The sequence below is a fragment of the Trachurus trachurus genome (genome assembly GCF_905171665.1).
Source record: "Trachurus trachurus genome assembly, chromosome: 14".
Taxonomy (NCBI): domain Eukaryota; kingdom Metazoa; phylum Chordata; class Actinopteri; order Carangiformes; family Carangidae; genus Trachurus; species Trachurus trachurus.
In genome coordinates this window covers 16,355,501-16,378,044 of record NC_139903.1, presented here as the reverse complement: position 1 = coordinate 16,378,044, position 22,544 = coordinate 16,355,501, and the positions used below count along the sequence as shown (strand labels likewise).

Here is a 22,544-nt window from a genome sequence, read left to right as displayed (position 1 = left end):
AGGTGCCCAAGAACGGACATCTCTTCTCTGCACTGTTGGTGAATGAGCAAGTGCGGTATTTTCAGTAATTTAAGGACATTTCTAGATCACCCACGTTAATAGCATCATCTTGGACCCCTTACAGATAAACATTAACATAAAAAAAATCAGTTGTCTACATTAATGTTTCAATCTACATGTTGTAATAAACAAATTGTAAGTGTAATTTGATATGACCAAGACACCTACAAACCACGGGACTCAATGGAAGTGTGGTTACTCTCTTATTATTATCCCTCTTATGCCAGTGGTCTAGTGCAGACTAAACAAGGAGCTCCAATCAGGCTGAGGGTCTTTGATACAGAATCATACTTTGAACTGTGATCACAATAAATAAATAAAACGAATTCAATTTGATCTGTGATGTTAAATATAAAATAAATTATTCATTTTAATCTGTGATAATTAAAAAAAAAAAAAAAAAAAACTTACTTGAATGTATGATTTCTATTAAAAAAACAAAACAAAAAACCTGACTCGTTACAATTGAAAATATAAGAGAAATTCCCCGATTTCCAAAGTCCTCTAGACACATGATTCAGAAGTGTTTCAGCAGACATTAAACATGTTTTATTGATGCTCACCCTTGACGCTGATGCTGCTCTCTTCCAGGTCCAGCCATCTCTTTACCCCGGGCAGCTTCACCCCTCACCACCTCCCCGCTGAGTGCCACCACCCCCACCCCCACCAGCCAGGCCCCTCCGCCTGGGGATGACAACGAGCCCGTCAGTGTCACCATCACCGTCAAGGCTACAGGCTCATGATCCATTATCAGACCCCCCCCCCCCCACAACTGTAATCACACTTTTGTAGACAGTTAGTTTGCACAGTTGGTAGCACATGTAGCCTGTGATCTCCACTCAACTATAATAACAGTAGCCTCATGTATCCTTCAACACAAAACTCATCATTTGAAGCATGGAAAAATGGGTTCAGTTCATTTCTACATTAAATAATATGTATGTAAATTGTTCAAGCAGCAGGAGTGTTTTTTAAACAAGAAAAACTTTTAACAGTGTTTCCTTATTTTATGTTTCAATCATATTTGGATGAACTCTGGTGAAATCTGGGCTCATGTGTTTTGAAACACATCAGCCCATCAGCAGTCTTCCACAACGAGTGCATTTATCATAAGGCGACATGTTGGTCTTTTAATAATTTATTCAAGACTTTGGGCTGTATCATGTCAAACATAATCAGAACAACACACACACACACAAACACACACGTATCCCTGTGTGCACAAACCTAACCCTCATGACTCCTTTGACACATGAGAACTGGCCAAAAGACACCACTTCTCTTGACACTGAACATTTCACATCTTCTCACATGATAGAAGCAAATGAAAACATGCAGAAAACAACAGAACAGGTAGAAAATATCAGTAAAACAGATAAATATATACAGGATTTCTCCCCAACGTCCATGGTTGCGTTAGTGTTTGTAGACACCAGAAACTGTGAGGCCGAGGCTGCTCAAGTGATGGGGAGTAAAATCTTCTGAGTGTTGATGATGTCCCCAAGTTTCTGTTTTATCTTCACAAAGAGACGTTTAAACTCCAGACCGTCACCCTGGAAAGTCACACACACAAACACGTCAGCATGCGTCAGACCAACTCTCTCCACAGTCTTAAAAGTTGTGGCCAACAAGAGCGATATAGTCTGCTCAGTAGTGGGTTAGGGTGGCAGTACAATATGCAGAATTGAACTGGTAGTGATGCTTGTACTTTGTTATTTATATTGCATAAATCCCCTCAAAACTGAAACATATTACTGACTGTGCTTACTGGCCAAAGCCTGAAACTGTGGACAAGATACAATGAAAACACATCAACAGCCTGTGTTACCATGGAGTCTTTGGGTGTGCAACTTGGATGTATGCACAACCTTTGCATTACATTTTCCTCAGGAATCTCTGAGGTAATTACACAATTATCTCAACTTTAATGCTTTAATAGATTAATCAGGTTGGAAAACATTAAAACACAAACTTTGAAATGACCAAACCCACCTTAGACAGCCTGAAGTCCAGAAGCACTCTATTATTCATCTCAAGCACATGGACTTTGAAGATGAGTTTGTTGTTGCGTTTGTCCAGTGTGCTCACCGTCACCTAAAGACCAGAGAGAGAGATTCATTATCAAGTGCATGATGATCTGCCGAGGCTGCAAGCAGCTTTGTGTGTGTCAGTGTATTTAACCATACACTGGAGCACAGACGTACCTGTTTAGCACAGGTGAGCTTGAAGCCGAGGGCCATGCTGTTGCAGGCGTCTTTCAGGGCACATAACGATGCATCAGCATTCACAGCGGTGAAGAAACGGGTCATTCTCCGCACTAGTCTCTGCCATGGTGACTGCGCAAACAGAATAAGAAACAACAATGTTATTATTAACAATAATAACTTGGATTTTACGCCAAACGGGAGTACACAAACAAATGCAGAGGAAGCAAATTAATTTAAAAGCGTACATATACAGTATATTCAAAATTAAAAGAGAAAAGTTAAGAAGATAGAAACAGGTTTAAAGACAAGGTTTAAATGCATTAACCAAAAGAAGTGTGTTTTTTAAAATGTCATTAAAAAAGGTCATTCAATAGTTCATAAAAGCAGCTTCTCCACTTTGTAGTGAGTTTGGCATTGGGCAGTTAAAAGAGCAGCTTTGGAGGATCTCAGTGCTTTTACATAGTTGGTCTAAATCTTAGATCTAAAAAAAAAAGATCACAGCTGTATGAAGGTTCTGCACCATTAAGAACATTATAGGTGATTAAATTAAATTAGCTTCTGGGCTTTGTGTTGTGTTAAAAATCATAGTACTTTGGCATCATTTTTTGGAAGAAGGAAAGCTGTCTGGGTCATTTTGCTCGTGTGTCAATCGTATGTCTAAGGTGGGAGATCATTACACATTGATCAGCTTTGTATAGATTTTTACAAAGCTCTTTTAAATAAAGAGCAGAAGAAAACAACTGGAGAAAAGCAAGGTAGTAGGAAAACGAAGCACGAGCTGACGCTGAACATGTGGCTTACCTGACTGGCTCCCGGCGTGCCCAGGAGCTGACTTCCCAGCAGCATGTGCTCCGGCTTGGTCGGCTGGGAGAAGCTGACTTGACCGTCCGTCTGACTGATTAACAACATGGCTTCCCAGCCACCTGCTGCAAGGTCAGGCTGAGAACTGGAAAACTGCATCCTGTCGTCACTGCGGAGGGAGGAATGTGTGTTTCTTTTTGTGATGACAGGTATAAAAAGAAATATATATATATACAGTAGTGTTGTCACGATACCAACATTTTGGTACCGGTATCGGTACCAACATGTTTTTCGATACTTTTCGGTACTTTTCGGTACTTTTCCACATAAAAAGAGAACACAAAAAATGTCATTATTGGCTTTATTTTAATAGAAAAATTTTGGACCATAAAACAGGAAATCAGTAAACAGTTACTGCTGCTGCAGGATTAACATTCCATCTATATTAATCTGAACTCTTCCTAAATTAAAAAATGTCTGTTTAAAAATGAACATCAACTTGTTTTCTTTGCATTATTTGAGGTCTGAAAACACTGCATCTTTTTTTGTTATTTAGACCAGTTGTAATTTTTGGGAGAAATTGTTATCAGTAGTTTATAGAATGAAACACAAACGTTCATGTTACTCAAACATACACCTATTGTTTCCCATATGTAGACCAAATTGATTCTGTTCCCCCCACCCCCATCAACGCAATATCGTTCCGTTAATTCATCTCTGCGTAGCGCTGCTTCGCCGTGCTCACTCACTCACAGAGAGAGAGAGAGAGAGACACAGAGAGAGCATGCAGCCAGTGGTGATCCGCGGTAAAAACAAAACTTATTAACGAGGCTGTGGCGGCCGTCTCTCTCTTGCGCGCGGCGCACACACACAGACACACACACAAACACAGGCACATGGACAGGTGGCGCTGTAACGGTAATGATAAAAAGCACCTTGCTTCGTTTGTGACTCGCTCTCTCGCTCCTCGCGGCTCAAATTACAATGCGGCAACTTCACACGGCGACGTCACCACTGCTGGCGGCGCAGAATGAAAGTACCGGTCCCATCTAAGCGCAGTATGGTACCGTTTTAAATGTGTTAGTACCCCGGTACCAATCTAGTACCGGTATACCGTGCAACCCTAATATACAGTATATATGGCTGAAGTAAAAACAAATCTCCTTGCACAGCCGCAGGTCGTCAGGTGCTGGTCGGCAGCAGCAGCATGTTAAATAAGCAATAAGCAACCACAGCACACTATTAGGACTTTACTGTTACTTATTTGTGGCGAAACGCATTGATTGCCACAGATAAATCACAGTAGAGTCCTAACAGTCTGCTGTGGTTGCTTCTTTGTCACCTATTTCATATATATTGAATTTCAAATAAGAAATACCTGTTGGCTCTGGACTTGAATCCAACATCTGACCGGAGATGTTTGTTTCCTCCTGAGCCAAGAGACTGTGGCTGTTTTGCACCTGCAGAGAGGAATCAGAGAAGAAATGAGCGAAGTGAACGTTAAAGTTAGACGGATGGATCCTGTTTATCTGAGACCCACCGTGAGTAAACCAGCGGTCTCTCTGTATGTCGGCGATGCTGATGCGTGCATCTGGGCTGGCCAGCAGTAACTTGGACAACAAACCTGAGCAGAGAAGTCACATAGGAAACATAGAAAGCTCAAATAAAGCACCAGGACAATTTTGGGTGAGGGGAAAAGGTTCAGTATCTCAGCTGTTAAAATGTGAAACGTACCGAGGGGCAACGGTTGTATTTTTTTCCACGGAGGTAGATAGGTTTTCTTCTGGATCCAATCTGAGTACTCCTGACAGGTCTCAGTGGGCTGGTCCCACGGCAGCTCTGACAAAAAAGCACCACAAAGTGACAGTGACAAAAAGTTTAAGCACATTTAGTGTAGACAAGAGAAGAGAGGGAACAGAGGTGAAGTACGAATCCTGTTCGGTGTACAACAACTGCTAACCCATTTCTCCATCATATGTTCTATTGTTATCCATTTTATTTTATTTGTACTTTAGCCCTCTCAACTTTAACTCTCTTTTAAGTTGCTACTTGTTATCTAAATATCCCTTGGGATCAATAAAGCTTCTCGATTTAACTTTACTCCTTAATGTCCTGTATGAGCCTCATGTCATAAACTCTGACTGTAACGCCTTTCACACACTCAAATATAAATAAAAGTACGGATTGTTTGACACTTTCCAATGTTACAGTCTATATGGCCTTCTGTGAATAATATAAAAAAATATTGTAAACTACAAGTGCCCACAAATTTCACACAGCTTTAAAAATGTCCAGAGTTTCTGACAATCTTGCAAAAACCAAAGCTACTTAATGGACAACAGAATGTAAACCATGTAAGCTCACCTCCAGCGAACATGGCAGTGAGGACTATCCCGCAGGCCCAGATATCAGCCGGCTGGGCTTTGTACTCTGTCTGGCTGAGAAGCTCCGGGGCCACGTATGGAAGCGTCCCACAGAGTCGATTCAGGAGACGCTCTCGTCCTTTGAAGCGGAACATGGTGGCCAGCCCGAAATCTGTCAGCTTCAGATTATCTGAGAGTAAAGAACAGTAAGAGACGAAGGTTTTAATAAATGTAAAACAAGAGGTTTTCCCTTTAACACATTAATACACAATGTATTTTCCCACCTTTGTCATCCAGTAAAATGTTCTCGGGCTTTATGTCTCTGTGGGTGATGCCAATACTGTGGAGGTACTCCTGCAAAGGCGTGAGTGAAAATTTCATGACAGTACAAACTGGTGCAGGTCGTCACACCAACAAAGAGGTTTGTTTCACTCACCACAGCTGCTATGAGCTGCTGGAAAAATCTATGAGCATCTTTCTCTGCCATCCCCACATCAGGCTCTACAATTAAATGAGAACATTTTAATAATGACGAATCACAATCCACACCAAGTTACAAATGTATACTCTACAAACACATTTCGGCAGCTGTTTTTCTTGCATAGCATGCAGTAGTTTTTTTAAACCATATATTGCATATCATAGGCTAGGGGAGTGAATAGACTTTTGGATTAAGCTAGAATTCACTAAAACCCAGAAAACCCACCAGTATCTACAGTAATGTTGACATCAAGACCGTGAAGAGTCACAAAGCTCCACACATAAATGAAGGCTGGTCTGTGCACAAACATTTAATAAACGTGTATAATCCACTTGCTTTTTGAAATGAAGAGAGAAAGCATAAGAGAGAAGGGAAGGCATTTGTCATAACGACCATCTACTTCCTCTGGTATAGCTACAATTCAATCAATATAAACTTTATTGTCCCCAGAGGGAAATTTGCCTTGGACAGTCAATGCCTCCAGCAGCTGCATATCATAAAAACACAAGACAGACATAACAGTACATTTAAATAACATCAAAACATTTTCCATTCACTCCTGAGTGGGTACAGTTCATAGACCAGAGGATATTGCACAGCCCTTGTTGCCTTGATTGCAACCAAGAAAGAAAAAAAAAGTAAAACCTACAATAAATATGGTAAATAAATAAGTACTGATAAGTATCTATAAAGTGCAGCGTGTCTTGGGGACTAAAAGATCCTAAAAACCAGTAGATAAATGATCTCCAAAAGAATAAAACGTACTTAAGATTTAGCTGGTGATTTGTTTAAGAGGTGGATGGATGTTGGGAGGAAAGAGAGAATGATGAGAATAAGTTATGTAGATCTATTTTGATTTGGAAACAAGATCACATCAGCGCTTGTGTTTTTTTTTTTTTTTTACCCATTTGTGAAGTCATTCAAAATTAAACTTATACAAAAATATCAGATTTGTTTTGTCACACCCTCCAAGACGGCAGCCTTGCTGTCTGACTCACCTATCCGGTCGAAGAGCTCTCCACCGGTGCAGTACTCCAGGAAGAGGTACATGGTCGGCCCTTCCTTCCGGTGGCCAAAAAAACGCACAATGTTGGGGTGATTAAGTATCTACAGTAGGAAACAATAAGAAGTAGATTCAATTAATCTGGTTAACACACATTATAGTTGACACACACTGACTGATGAATGACCAACCTTATGGACGCAGACCTCCTTCTTGACATTTTCAGCACACTCTTTAGCCTGAGAGGTATCGATCACCTTCACGGCGACCGCCTCCTCCGTCTGCCTGTTCACCAGCAGCCTCACCCTGACGCCACGGGCAAAACAGAGGTGACACGCATTCGACCGCAGAGGAAAACAAGAACAGGAGAAAATGATTAAAGACTGTGATGGAGAGTTGGTTTTTGTTTGTTTGTTTTTTTTAAACAATATTTGTATTCATTTTTTAACTCTTACAAGTAAAGAGTGAATACATAATGTGGTTCACACAGGAAGGAGAAGTAAAACAAGCAGACAAACAAACAAAAAAACAACAACAACCGTCAGCTCAGATCTAGTCATATAAATAACATTTGGGGTTACAGTAAAAAAAATAAAAATAAAATGCACGGTATGAGCAGTCAAGAAAAGCCCTGCTGCAACATTATATTAGAGACACTGGGCTCGACATAGTTCAAATAGGGCTCCCAGACTTTATAGAATTGGTCTGTTTTTAAATGTAATATGCATGTAAGATATTCTAATGGCACTAGATCAAACACTACTCTATAAGTAAGAATACAATACAGCCTCTTATTATGTTTTGATGTTAAACGTCGACTTGGGAGGCCCAAAATAAGAGACACTGGGTCCATCTCCAGTTTTATCTTCTCCATTTCAATAATACATTAGACCAATACATTTGCAGTTTTCGACATGACAATGAGTTAGGGTACCAGTTTCTATCTTGCATTTGAGTGAGTGAGTGAGTAGGATTGAAATGATGTCTGCGGTTGGGGGATATGTGCATTCTATGTATAATTTTTAACTGCACTGCTTGAGCACGATTGCAAACTGAAATTGATTTAGCATGTCTCCAGACATCCTTCCATTCTTCATCATCAATTATGATGTTTAGCTCCTTCTCCCATGTGCCTTTAACTGTGATGGAGAGTTAAAAGTCAAAAAGTGAAAACATGTTTGTCAGAGACTAAGTCAGTGGTGACATGTCACTTCCCTTCCCAAACAACGTGATTGAGTATCAGACCAAACAGTGAATTGTTTTACATCATTATTGATTACAAGGCTCAATGAGGATTTTATATTTCTCCCAATGAAGAAATGTATCTCACTGAACTCAGATTAGCGCCTCCCAGTTTGATGTATTCACACTGAAAGCAAGTCGTCTCTTATGGTTGATTTATTTATTTTTTAAATCAACTCTTTAACCTGGAGATGCACACTGCTAATACGTGTTGTTAGTGATTATGTTAAAGGAGGACTCATACTCTCCATAGGCTCCTTCTCCCAGCGTCTGAACCAAGTCCCAGTCCTGCACAAACGGCACCGCCATGCTAAAAACACAAACACACACAGATGTCCATACGTAACTAATATAGGCTATAATATATATAATAGAAATCCACTTAATGCCGATAAGCAGTGTCTGTTTATTTAATATTCACCGCTGTATCTGTCACACTATTGTCTTGTAATGAGGCAACGCTGTTTATTGTCATTAACTCACATGATGCGCTCAAGCAAAACAAAACTCGCAGGTATAAACAAAACCTCCGCGTTGTCGACTCTCTGGTCGTTAAATATCTCACCTGCACTCTTCTTCGGCCAGCTGCGATTTGTGAAGTCTCTGTTTCACGCCTCAATCTTTACTTTTTCATGAGTTTGAAGCAGCGGCTGCACCGACTGCTGCTGCGGCACAAATTTGGCGCGTTGTTGTTTTCGCTGGCGACAACTTCCGACATGTTCGTCACTTCCGACTCCGCTTCTTCTTCATCGTCTGGGTTTATGGCTCTGGCATGATGCTGCCCTCCACAGGACATGATGCTAATTACATTTTCTCATACAACCCACTGACTAACTACACTGCCCTCCCAATAGAATCAGATCCAAAAATAGTTTGTAAAGAAAACACAGACTCAAATCTGACAAATCCATGAACAACTATAGTTATAGTCTATAGTCTCCATGGGGCCCTAAGCAAAATCTTTATTTTGGTGCCCTCTATATTACTGCCAATAATAGGCTATTATTTAAAGCAGAAGTAAGCAATATTTTTGTGTTAATATAAGTCTTAAATAGTTATATCTTCCGACAGCAATCACTTACATAGAGTGTTTGGACCGAAACACGGGTCTGTCAGTCACTCTGCTCTGCTCTGAGCCGAGGAGAAAACATTTATCGTATCCTACAGTTTTTATCCAATGAGGAGAGAGAACGGCATGAAGGGCTGTGTGTGCAGCCAATAGTCCAGTCATTTTATGAGAAAAGGTTAAACAAATTGCAACAGAAGCAAACTCAACTGATTTTGTATCCTCAACATGTCCTGAGTGAGGGAAAAAAAGCCCCGAAGAATCCCATTAGGGGAAAGTTTTGAAAAACACCCAAACATATCCCATTTATACGCATATGAAAAAAAAATTTCACATGAGTAGGGTAAAATTTTTAACCTTTAGATATCTCCATGAAAATTACTGAGTTGATTATTTACATTAAGACAAACAAAAAATGTATTACAAGTTTTTTGAAATTCTTTGTTAACATGAGCAAATTTGCATAAATCTGCATACATTTGCATAAATCGCACCGTTTTGACGGCACATGTTAACAAAGAATTTCAAAAAACTTGTAATACATTTTTTGTTTGTCTTAATGTAAGTAATCAACTCAGTCATTTTCATGGAGATATCTAAAGGTTAAAAATTTTAACCTATTCATGTGAAAAAAATTTTTTATATGCGTATAAATGGGATATGTTTGGGTGTTTTTCAAAACTTTCCCCTAATGGGATTCTTCGGGGCTTTTTTTCCCTCACTCAGGACATGTTGAGGATACAAAATCAGTTGAGTTTGCTTCTGTTGCAATTTGTTTAACGTTGACCCCTTTTTTGGCCTAAAATTACTGGACTACAAGGGATGCGCGTGAATGTGGTGACGTAGGGACGAGGACCAATAGATTCATGACGAGGGTGGGGGCTGCTAACTCGGGAGCGTGCCTATGTTCCCACAGCCCTATGTTCCCTCAGCCCTATGTTCCCTCTGGACTCTCTCTACCTATCTGGACTCTGTCTATCTGGCCTGTCTAGCCTCTACCTGGTCTTTTTACTAAACTTAACCAACTCCTTTCTTCATTGCCTAAACCCAACCAATGGTGGGACCAAAGGGCTGAGGGAACATAGGGCCTAATTTTCAGTGACAACAAAAGTTAGAAATGAGGGAACATAGGGCTGAGGGAACATAGGGCTGTGGGAACATAGGAATGACCCCGCTAACTCCATCGGCTGACAAGACGTTATGGTGCGTTCAAGGCAACCCGTAACTCGTGTTTTTCCGACCTGTGAAGTGGTACCAGTTCGATCTGGTGCGAGTTCACGGGTCGGAAGTTACGAGTGGCCGTTATAGTGACTTTCACAGGTAAAACAGGTCGGAAAAACACGAGTGGGTTGCCTGGAACGCTACAAAATCATAAGTCGTGACTTGAAGCCGTAACTTACGGTTTCAAAAGCCTGCCTGGAACGCAGCATTAGCCAAAACGACCGGATCGCCTGCTTTAATATTTCTAATCTGTCATTATGAATCATCATATCCTGGCAGGTTTTTACCCATCTATGGTTTTTATTCTAAAATGGCAACAAATTCAGCTAAAAGTGCAGCCTGCGGTTGATTTACATAGGCTATTTAAATTGATAGGCATACTGAATGCCACCTAAAGGTCGACTAAAAGTAACAAAATAAACCAACAGACAATGCCTTTACTGTAAACACATCATCTGCTCTTTAAAAAGTGCAACAACAATTTGAAATGTAACAACAATTAAAGTTTTCTGTAATTAGGCTACGCAGAGTTTCTCCAAGGGTCGACAGAAGTTACGCACAACAATTTTAAAAAGTTACTTGCCCTTTGGGGGCCCCCCAATGGTCACGGGGCCCCAAGCAGGTGCTTAGTAGCCTATGCTTATGCCTTGGGCCAGCTCTGTGTCTATGACAAGAGTAGCCTACAAATTATACGAAAACAACACATGGATCACAATCTCTAATTCCCCACTCACACAAACCATTTAGCCTCTACACTTTGCCAGACAGCAATGCCCCAATCTCAGTCTAGTTAAAATAACATCATCTTTCGCCCGAACATACTCCTCCACCTTTTACTTTTTACAGATGGTTTGCAAAATGTTTTCAGAGTGTAACAACAACAATGTATCCAGAATTAGAATTAATTTTAATTTAGCCTACTAGAGTCAGGGCAAATACAGAGAAAGGCAAAGACAGGGAAGATGGACGAAAAAATAGTCAGGGAGGAAGAAAAGGAATGAGAGACACAATATGTGGAGTGAGGAAAGGATGAAGGGGGCCTACCATTGTTCATTCTTTCTTTTTACTATTTATATTGTATGATGTGTGATATGGACCTGTGTTGAAATATATCATTATTATTATTAAAATGATTTGTATTCACTGCAAAGAGGCCTGTTTTTTAAATCTAAGAATGACTGCCCCCTTTACCAAACAAACTGTCCCACATTACCTGAACATGGTGCCCGATTGAAAAAGGGTGTCATGTTATGTTTGAAGGTGTGTAGCTTCTTAAAAAAATTGTATTCCCATTTAATTCAAACATAAAATGTTAATAAGACCTAAAATGATTCAATGAAACATAATTGGAGCGGGTAACTAGGCCTAATGTGGGGCAGTTTTTGGTAGATGCTCCGGTAGACTCATATAAAAACTATTAAGACGCCTCACTTCTTGCAAACAGGCCCTATTATTACATGTCACAAACTGTTGGATGCATGGGTGCAGATCCCGGGGGGGACGGAGGGGACATGTCCCCCCCAATTTCTGAAAAACACGAATTGTCCCCCCTAATAAAAATACCCCAAATTATTCAAAATTTAACACATGTATTTTCAGACTTCACATTCTTCACATTTTAGATTCACATCTGAAAAGAAATGATTGAAATGGTGGAACATAATGTTTGACAAATATATTTCTGACTCCACATTCCATCTCCTCCATTATGATGCAAATGAAATGGGTAGTTTCTTACACAGACGCTGATGACATCAGCAGGCTTTAAAAAAAAAACAACCCCCTCAATCTTAGGGCTTCATATTTTGATATTCATTCTTATCAATGAATCGTGCATAAAGTAGTTCCATACACTGGGAGAATAGGAAGATGGTGAGAAGAATTTGGGATCTGGGAGGGTCGGTGGGAGGCGAAAGATAAGAATGTGAGTAGACAGTACATGTCCAAGACCCTTAAAATTATGATTTAGTAATATAAGAGTTAAGTAAGCAGTGATTCACGCTGTTGGCTGTTTAGGACAAATTTACAAGACAGGTAAGCACAATAAATGATTCCCTGTGCAGTACTTTTTGAATGATATGGCGAGCCTCTACAAAGTTATGATTTATGGTAGCATGGTATGAGTTGCATATGGGCAAAAAAAATAAAAATAAATCACTTTTGTGTCCCCCCCGATCCTGACATCGGGAAAAATACAGTTTTGCACGATGTGGTGAGGTTCTTCCAGCTGTTTGTACTAAGAGGCATTAAAATGTTCATGCAGCCATATTTCATACGAATCCGCCTCTCTATCTGCAGAGAGCAGATAAACGTTTAAATTGAAAAATATTACCCTTTACAAAGTCATTTTACTATACAGTAGCCTAGCAAAGACTAAAGATGTTCAGAACATGAACTGCAACAGACAAATCTTTAATGTCAAGTCCCTGTCTATCACCTGGAAGTTAACACTTATTCACATCAATGTTAACTTAATCACCACTGTAGTTGGACGAGGTCTGCGTCAATACTTTGGAAAATCCCTATTTACTAGATCAGATGCTCTGAGAAGAAACTGTGCAGACAAATAAAAAGCATGAAGAGGAGGAGTGAGATCTGAAGTTGAAAAGACATAGCCTACAGCAAACCAAACCAATCATAAAGAGATACAATTACAAAATTACACTGAAAACTAACAAGAACAAATAACTTTGAGAGATAATTGGACAAAGGTGATCAAACGGTCGTGGCAGTCAATAACTGAATCATCGTGTCAGTGAGGACATATCCAATGCTCCTCCCTATTTTGGGAAATGATGAAGCAAGTGTTTGTACTTTGCTCTGATTTCACATGTACATTTAGTTTGTTTTGCTGTTGTTTTTTTGTGACTGTGTGTGTACAAAGGGAGTGAACAGACTAGTTTAGGTCAAGAAAAAATAAAATAAAATAAATAAAACCTGAGTAATATTTGGACTACACGCAACGGCAACAAATGTATTTAAATGTTGTGGGCCTTTCAGGCTAAAATGTTAAGTTGCCTAATCAAATTTCTTTCCATTTTTACAGTTTTAATGTCTAAATGTTCCCACACTTATTGTAAAACAGTAAGTCCAACTTAAAAGTGCTGAGTTTATTTCTACATTGGACAAATTGGTTGAAGGTTAATTATTTTAATCTTGATTGAGGTCTTGTGCAGTGGTGAAATAGGAAATCTTTTTTTTTTCTGTCCCACACTATTGATCCCCTTTTATTTGTCATGAAGTTAATAAGTACCAGGATCACATTTATTTGTTCAGCCCCTCAATTTGAAATAGGCTAAAGGCTGCTAGGTCCTCTCTGTTTTTGTTCTCAATCGTATGGTTCACCATGGGATCTTCTGTCAACTGGTGCTGGTTTGCTGCTCTTTCATGTCTCCTCTGCATGGGCAAGTTTTCTTTTTTAACTTTTAAAATAGATAAAGTATTGTGAATTTCAATTTGATTTGTGCTAAACGGTCAAGTATTCATATTCACAGTATTCAGTAAGTGAAGCAGTGGTTCATTTGCATTTAAAGGGACAGGCACTGAAACAGGGCTGTTTTGAAAGGATGAAAAGAGCTGTGATGTTTGATCCTTGGGGTATTTTGACCAAAGCATGTCACAGATATGTCTTGAAGACACCTGGGAACTATTTTAATTTGTGGAAAGGGGGCATAATATGTCTCCTTTAAAGTATTTGATTATTCTAAATTTAGATTTAGAATTTAGAAGGGGGGGGGGGGGGGGGGGGGGCAGCCTGAACTAAATATCTTACAATACACATTTACAACTCAAGTGTTTTGTTAGTGGCACAAGAACTGTAAAAATAGTGCATTTTTGAGATTAATTTGCTGCAGCAGTTTTGGTTTTGACATTAAAAATTTCTGCGAAAAATATTATTCGATTGTTCTTCAATCAAAGAGTTCTCTTTCTGAAATCTGAATTTTTCAGATAAAGATGAGTTTAGTCTTTATATAATATCAAATCTGTCATCTCTGATTTCATACTAAATTTTTTTGATGCCAAAAAACTCTCTTTTCTTTTCAGGAGGTGAAGTTCGGTGTGATTGCACAGAGGAAGGTATGGAAATTGAAGATGGTAACTACACACTGACCAGGCAGCTAGAGACCGACAGCAAGTTGATCTACAAATGTGACAAGGGCTTTTTTCCATACCCTGAACTGATCCGCACATGCCAGTTTAATGGCAAATGGAGACCACCACCCAAAAGAAATTCACCTCAGACATGCAAATGTGAGTTATGTGATGATGATGATGATGATGATGATGATATTTCTCACTCTTCTCCAGGCTGCCTGCTCTATACTTGACAACTCAGGTGCTTTTGTTTTGTGTTGCAGTGATTGAATGCCCAGACCCAACCGTGATTGAAAATGGAGACGTCGACCCTCCTCAGACCAAGTACTATGTGGGGAATGAAACCACGTATGAGTGCTACTCTGGCTACAAACTGCAGGGCTCATACAGACGTGTTTGTTTACCAAATGCAAAATGGAGCGGCTACACTCCCATCTGCACCCGTGACAGTAAGTCTGTAACTGTGATCTGTTCCTCTCACGCTCCTATTTGTCTTTTAGGTTGGGGATACACCTTCATTTGTTTTGGCTGTATTAATTAGCTGTGTGTCTTTTTTTTTTGTTACCACAGCTGGAGCGCACTGTACTGATCCCGGTGTCCCACCTGGTGCCTCAAAATCAGGCAGTGGATATAGAATTGGTGACAAAATACAATACACCTGCAATGGCAAAATGTTTCTAATGGGGTCAAAGGAAAGAACATGTCTGGAGAACAGGCAGTGGACCGGCACAGAACCAGAATGTTACTGTAAGACTGATACCTACAGTGCGAAGTGTAGTCATGTTAAAGGGGATCCATGCAAGATTTTTACTTCAATTAAACAGCTTCTTGATGATGGTTAAACTTGTTAAGACTTGTTATGGGGGAGAGTGGAGGCTCTCTGCCCTTTACCTAGCGCCATTTGGCCAAATCCATAATCTCTTGTTAACATCACCCACCTCGTTAGACATCGCTCCATGAAAAACCCTGTTCACAATGACCAAATATATCAGCAGAAGTCCTTTGTCACAGCTGTTTACCATTGTATCTCATCTGTTTTTGGTTTTGCTTCTTGCAGATAAACACACCTATGACTCTGCACGGGAGGTTGCACAGGCATTTGGCAGTTCACTCAAATCAGACCTAGACACTTTAGCGTCCACCGGTAAGGAACTATGACTACTAAACTAATAAACTAATGATGTTCAGGATCATTTATGATTAAAAGCATTATTTAATAGCAATGCAAGATGATCATTTTTGTTATTACAGCAAGTTCTATTGAACCAATAATTTGATAATTTATCCTACTTTTTAGTCATAAGGACTTACTAATACTGATATATATATATATATATATATCAAAGAATCTACTCCATAATGAATGGAGAATCTACTCCATAATGAATAGGTTACTGTGTAACAATGCGGAAAATATTGTGTTTCCCCAGGGCGACAGGAAAAACTAATTATGGAAATATAAATTTTTCAAGCCTCTTTAACATATATTTGGGTGTTTGGCTTGCCTTCCAGCCCCCAAAATGTGAGAATTGACAAAAAAATCTGTAATTTGCAGGCTCCCGATCCACGTGGGTTTTTTTTACAAACTGAGATGATGCAATGATGCAACTAGGTTTGGAATTTGCATAATACCAACCCCACCTGGGACCATGGATGTATTATATTAACGCCTGGGACCAGTAGAAGGAGTAAGGTCTCGCTGCAGCCTGTAGGACACGGCCAGAGGGCCAGGTGCTGTCACGTGACAACGTAGCTGTCACGTGACGACGTAAAGATGGCGGACACGGTAGATTTAGGTGATTTAGATAATAGAGAGAGTAAGTAATGAATGAATGTATTAAGCTACTATTGAATATTTATTGAATGAACAATTATTTGAACTTTAGTAAACGTTCCGGTACATTTTGACGACGTAACTTGCCATCGTAATTCTTCGGGGGTGTTTTTTTTCGTAGGATAGGTCCAGGAAAGTCCCGCCTTCCCCCCTCTGATTGGCTAGTAAAGTAAAATACGAACAAACTGACAGCTTAAGTGTATATTGATCCCATGGCAAAGCGGTTTGCATTTTCGCCTGTGGTGTGGTCAATCCAAGTTCGATCCACGCTGGTTTCACATTCCGAAAAAATTTAGTTTTTAAATTTATATTCCAGGTTTCCTACCTGGACTCTCTCTACTTATCTGGCCTGTCTACACTCTACCTGATCTTTTTACTAAACTTAACCAACTCCTTTCTTCATTGCCTAAACCTAACCAATGGCACAATTACACTTCTCAATCAAACTCAAAATGTAAACTTGGAATATAAATTAAAAAACTAAATTTTTCGGAATGTGAAACCAGCAGGGATCGAACTCGGATTCACCACACCGCAGGCGAAGATGCAAACCGCGGGAGGGATAAGGTCACGTGACAGCACCTGGCCGTCTGGCCCTCTGGCCGTGTCCTACAGGCTGCAGCAAGACATTAGAAGGGGCAGGGCGGGGCAGGCAGTGGACCATTTACATTTAAAGGGACAGGCACTGAAACCGTCCGTTCTGAACAGGGCTGTTTTGAACGGATGAAAAAAGTGCTGTGATGTTTGATCCTTGGGGTATTTTGACCTAAGCATGTCACAGAAAAAACATGTGTTAAAGACATGACATGTCTTTAACACACAGACATGAAAGACATGACATGTCTTTAACACACCTGGGAACTGTTTTAATTTGTGGAAAATGAGCATAATATGTCTCTCTCTCTCTGAATTTTAAATAGGTGAAAGTATGACAGAGCAGTAGACATTTAAATAACTTGTTCGTTTTTTGACCTACTCCTATTCTTTCTCTATATGAAATTTTAGTAGTATATCGATAATTGACACAGAAGATGACAAATAATAATAAGAAGAAATGCACAGGATAACAAATGTGACTCTGTGGGTGAGTCCTCTGGCACAAAAAATTGAATATAATGTGTATGGCAAAATAACTGTGATTTGTTATTGATTATTCAGAGGTCATACAGGAGGGGAGAAAAGTGAAGATCACATCAAATGGCACCCTTAACATCTATATCGCTGTGGACATGTCTGGGAGCATAACCAAGGAAAATATCACTGCTGCAAAAAATGTGATCGAGAAATTAGTTTCAAAGGTAAGAAGAATACAGTTCTTAAAAATCACAGTGTTTTTCTTAAAAGACATAGCTACATAACTCTGCTAATGGATGTTGCCAATACATTTGCTGACTTAAAACATGTTAGACATAAAGCAGTTTGTGTGGCCAACTTTGACATTTAATCAATCACTTGATCTTAGAATAAAATAAAATTGAGTGACAGAAGGATACTTATGAGTCAGAAATATGGTAGATGGGGCGCCAAGTGGCGCAGGAGGTTAAGAAGGTGCCCCCTGTGTTAGTCCTCCCTGCAGGTGGCCTTGGTTCAAATCCTGCATGTCATTCCCCCTCTCTGCCTCCCCATTTCCTGTCTCTCTCAACTGCACTATCAATTAAAGGCATGAAAAGCCAAAGAAAACAAAATAGATAAGATTTTCAGCATTTCATATCTGGATGGATGTGATGTCACTGACATATGAAGCAACGTTGCACACATGTATAAAGACATTCCTGTCCCATTTGGTTGTCAGGACAAAAGCCCATTAGAATTAAAATTCATCATGAATTTTACATCATAGACTTGAGGCCTCTTGGCTTGTTGTCAGTGCACACTGTAGGTTACTCCTCTTGCTGATAAATTAATCAAGTGCTCAACAAAATAACCACCAGAAGTAAGCAGTTAGGGAGGTGTTGCATTAACGAAATGAGTCACAGCAGCTTCACAGTAGGCTATGTGTGTTTTGCAAAGTTAATGAGGCCAACTGCAGTTTGCTTTTCGTCTCCACAGATTGCTGTATTTTCTACATCTCCAAACTATGAAATCATATTTTTCTCATCGGAAATACATGAAATGGTCGACATTATTGAGTATCTAGGTGCTGGAGTCGATCCCATAACAGTCAAGACAAAGCTGGAAGAGTTTGACGTGGATGGTAAGTCAAACAGAGAGATGTTGTTGACAATGCTGTTTTAATTCATGGCTTGACGCTAAGAATTTGTTTTCTGTGTTTGGACTCAAAGAGCAAAACACTGCTGGGACTGATCTGACACGAGTCTTTGAGCACTTCTTGGGAAAAATGTCTTTCATAAAGTCACGAGTCGGAGCAGAAGAATTTAAGACACATCGTCACGTCATCATTCTTTTTACTGACGGTAATTTTAACTTACATCAAAGTCTGAATGTCAAATGGTGTAATTTAAAGCCTTTTGTTTTTTTTGTCTTTATGGTAATTTTAACACAATGGATTATTTAATTGCAGGTGCTTACAACTTGGGAGGTTTACCTACAGCATCTGTGCAACAAATTAAGAACATGGTATACATGGACCATGCAGTTGGAGATAATCATCCAAGGGCTGAATTTCTTGGTGGGTTTTTAGTTTAATATGATGAGCAGATTTCTGATGCCATACTGATTCTCATTATCTAGAAATACTGGCATTGTTTGGATTCCTCTTCACAGACACATGCTTTATTGTCAGTAAACAATATTCAGTTGTTTTCAGTAAAGTTGCGCAGTTTGAGCAACAAAACGTGTTTTAATGCAACAAAGAGACCACAATTAACTTCATTCTGTTCCAGACATTTACGTTTTCGGTACTGGAGTTGACATCTTTGATGAAGACCTGCAGCAACTCACAACAGGGACCGGTGGTAAACATTACTTCAGAATGGATAACATTTATGATTTACGTCAAGTCTTTGAAGAAATGATTGGTAAGACATCTATCTATCTATCTATCTATCTATCTATCTATCTATCTATCTATCTATCTATCTATCTATCTATCTATCTATCTATCTATCTATCTATCTATCTATCTATCTATCTATCTATCTATCTATCTATCTCTCTATCTCTCTATCTATCTATCTCTCTATCTCTCTGTCTGATATAGACATCTGTCTGTCTGTCTGTCTACTCTATCTATCTATCTATCTATCTATCTATCTATCTATCTATCTATCTATCTATCTATCTATCTATCTATCTATCTATCTATCTATCTATCTATCTATCTATCTAAAGTTGAATAGTTATTTGTAAACATAAACATTTTATCTATTTTGTCCACGCAGATGATGATGATGTTAAGGGTCTCTGTGGTCTTCACAAAGAGTTGGATGGGGACAGCTATGGCCTAATGAGGGATGTGTATCCATGGTGGGCATACATTGTAATTAAGGTATTTATTTCAAATGCCAAATGTTTGGGAAATTACTGTAACTGTTTATAATAATCTTGTTGATTAAGTGACACATTGGATTAAGAAGTAGGATTATGGTCCTAATTTGATGAGTAAGAACAGCAAATTCTCTTATCTATTAAATAGCAGTATTTGTTTGTTTATTTATTCATCATTAAAAACTTAAGAGAGATGGACCAACAACACACTGCCTTGGCTCTCTGGTGACTCCGAAGTTTGTCTTGACTGCTGCCCACTGCTTCCCGCCTGGTACCACTCATGAACAGATCACTGTTGAGATTGATGATGGAACCGGCAGAGGTATGCTTTCTTCAGCTGTATCTGAACATGGAGCCATAAAAAATGATATGTTACCAGTTTAGGTTTTCTCTTTTGTGATGGATATTTGTGTACTACAGTATCTAAAATAAGTAACATGTTCTTTCTCTTGTTCACAGTGAAAGACGTTCAACAGTATTTTCTACACCCAGACTATGATGTTTTTTCTAAAAGGGATCAGGGCGTGCCGGAGTTCTATGACTATGATGTGGCTCTTGTGCAACTCACAGAAGCTGTTCATATCTCTTATGAGTCCAGGTAGGAACTGGTGTCACATTTTTGATTGGATTCATTGATAAAGCAGTTCATACTATGAAGACAGTGTTACAAATTGTTTACTAGGGATATAGTCCACTTCATGTCATTGTTTTTCTCACTCAGACCTATTTGCTTACCTTGCACCGTGGAGACCAACGTTGCTTTAAGACTGCCTCCTGATGCTACCTGTGAACAACAAGGTATAGTAACTCCACCAAAATGCTGCAACATAGCTTGGTTAGCATTTATGCTAAAAGAAAATGTAGAGAATGATGACATTTTGTGTTTTCTTCATTGTTTTGGAAAATGGAAAGATATATGGAAAAATAAACATTGAATACAATACTCATACAATTCTAATTTTTCCTTCAATACACAAAAAAGACAACAAAAAGACATTCATATAAAATAAACCTTAACTAGATGTAATGTAATACATCATTAGCCTATAATGATTACAGATGCTTCATACAGATGGTTTGTAATTAATGACAATCACTGAACAATAAATGTAGGCTACTGTATTAATCTGACAGTGTGTTTTGTAATGTATTTTTCTGTTCTTTAAATACAGAGCAATTGCTTTTGAGGGATCGTACAGAATCAGTCAGTTTCCTGTCCAAGATAAAGGGCAATATAATAAATAAAGATACCTGGGTCCATCGCGGCAATAGTGTGAGTTTTAGATTTCTGAGATGTGTCATTCTTCACGTGTGTGTATACATTTGCCTACTATCTACATTTTTCACTCAAAAACTAAGAACTATTAGGCTATTACTATATCTGAACTATTTCCTCTTCCAATTCTCCCATGCAGAGACCTGCATGCATCAGTGGTGCAGAAAAGCCAAGTCAGATGACAGCACCTAACTGGAGAGATATTGCTGTGACGGAGAACTTCATGTGCAGTGCTCTTAAAGGTCGTCAACCAAATGGCGTCTCATGTAAAGGTATGTATTCTGTATTTCACATTGAAAAGGTACTTATAGTGGATAGGAGCTTTTTAAATAGAGATAAGCTAAGGAAAATTCACCAATATTCATTTGTTGTCTCATTGTGACAATGGAAAATGGCAATGACTTTTTAAATCTTTTTCAACCTCAGTTATCGAGTAACTTTTTCATTCTTTACATATAATGTAAAGTAGGTACTGTATGTTTTTCTTTCATAACATCTGAATTTAGTTGCATTTGGTTCACTAAAAATATGAAGAACAAGGGTGCAGGACAGGTCACAAAGTGAAACCTGTTATTTTGGGTGTGACCATGTGTGCCTGTATTTTTTGGGACAGGCGACTCTGGAGGTGCTGTTTTCAAGGACCATAATAGTCGCACAGTGCAGGTGAACAATCACTTTTTCTCCCATGCATTCAACATTACATCACAAATGAGAACCAAAAATTTCTCAAAATGTCAATAAAACATTTTTCTTAATGAGGCAATATAATTATACATTGTGAGTTGACTTTATGATTTCTTTCACAGGTTGCTGTGGTCAGCTGGGGAAACACAGAAAAGTGCATAAGACATGGTAAAAAAAACAAAGATAAAAAGAAGAGAGATTTTTTTATTAATATTTTCAAGATTATCCCTTTCCTCAAATCAATTCTTGGAAATGACAGTGATGAGTACACGTCAATTACATTTTTGTAAGAATGAATGTTACATCCTGTGATTTGTTTGCCATTTCAGTGTTATGATTTGTGTACTGTCTGCTTATTGCCAATTCATTCAACATTCAGTCAAACATCTTTGAATTGGTTTTGAATGAGTGAATCAGGTACATAGAAACATTGTATTAAAACGTTTTCTTGTATGTGTGTATGCATGTCCATCAACACTTACATAAAGGCATCATTAATAATAAAATAAAATAAGATCACCCTCATTCATTGTCAAAAAGTCACCAGTACATGCAGCTGGTTGACAGTTTCAGTCATCCAGCCTGCACATACATTTACCATTCAGCTTCAGCATTTGCAATATTACTGTATAATGGCGGCCATCTTGAAAATGGCCGCCATCTTTAATTTTTAGGTGGCTAATGGGTTTTATCAAAAGAGCAATCCCCAAGGAGTATGTGTGCCAATTTTGGTACTTGTTTCGGGAAGTGAACGATCCTCCTGT

General features: G+C 38.9%; 2 protein-coding genes across 3 annotated transcripts; one reads left to right on the top strand and one right to left on the bottom strand.

Moving 5' to 3' along the window:
- Positions 1 to 1,358: 1,358 nt before the first annotated feature.
- Positions 1,359 to 11,795, bottom strand: LOC310997014 (serine/threonine-protein kinase Chk1-like). Of its 2 annotated transcripts, none has more exons than XM_083986582.1 (14): positions 11,658 to 11,795; positions 8,402 to 8,467; positions 7,107 to 7,221; positions 6,911 to 7,019; positions 5,868 to 5,932; positions 5,716 to 5,785; positions 5,433 to 5,621; positions 4,803 to 4,907; positions 4,609 to 4,692; positions 4,447 to 4,528; positions 3,069 to 3,237; positions 2,265 to 2,396; positions 2,053 to 2,154; positions 1,359 to 1,613 (listed from the first exon to the last, which is right to left on the bottom strand). In XM_083986582.1, exons 1-14 carry the CDS (start codon positions 11,663 to 11,665, stop codon positions 1,518 to 1,520), a joined length of 1,392 nt encoding a protein of 463 aa, XP_083842708.1. In that variant the 5' UTR covers positions 11,666 to 11,795; the 3' UTR covers positions 1,359 to 1,517. The 2 variants fall into 2 exon arrangements, with proteins under 2 accessions (XP_083842708.1, XP_083842709.1); XM_083986583.1 differs by lacking the exon at positions 11,658 to 11,795 and adding an exon at positions 8,723 to 9,071.
- A 1,919-nt stretch (positions 11,796 to 13,714) lies between these two features.
- On the top strand, positions 13,715 to 22,297 carry LOC310997121 (complement factor B-like). Its single transcript, XM_083986737.1, has 18 exons — positions 13,715 to 13,848; positions 14,489 to 14,695; positions 14,803 to 14,988; positions 15,110 to 15,286; positions 15,597 to 15,683; positions 17,532 to 17,671; positions 18,423 to 18,567; positions 18,656 to 18,787; positions 18,895 to 19,002; positions 19,217 to 19,351; positions 19,715 to 19,821; positions 20,010 to 20,142; positions 20,280 to 20,418; positions 20,542 to 20,618; positions 20,993 to 21,093; positions 21,236 to 21,368; positions 21,710 to 21,759; positions 21,903 to 22,297. The coding sequence occupies exons 1-18, from the start codon at positions 13,791 to 13,793 to the stop codon at positions 22,068 to 22,070; spliced, it is 2,283 nt and encodes a 760-aa protein (XP_083842863.1). The 5' UTR covers positions 13,715 to 13,790; the 3' UTR covers positions 22,071 to 22,297.
- The last annotated feature ends 247 nt before the right edge of the window (positions 22,298 to 22,544 follow it).

Bases quoted from the DNA above. Each gene is read 5' to 3' on its own strand.
- LOC310997014 (XM_083986582.1), bottom strand. The intron at 4,693-4,802 runs GTACGTTTCACA...TTCTCTGCTCAG, and splicing joins AATACAACCGTTGCCCCTCG to GTTTGTTGTCCAAGTTACTG. The intron at 2,397-3,068 runs GTAAGCCACATG...CTGTTTGCGCAG, and splicing joins GCACGCCGGGAGCCAGTCAG to TCACCATGGCAGAGACTAGT.
- LOC310997121 (XM_083986737.1), top strand. From the start codon at position 13,791: ATGGGATCTTCTGTCAACTGGTGCTGGTTTGCTGCTCTTTCATGTCTC. The intron at 14,696-14,802 runs GTGAGTTATGTG...TTTGTGTTGCAG, and splicing joins TTCACCTCAGACATGCAAAT to TGATTGAATGCCCAGACCCA. The intron at 20,419-20,541 runs GTAGGAACTGGT...TTTCTCACTCAG, and splicing joins CATATCTCTTATGAGTCCAG to ACCTATTTGCTTACCTTGCA.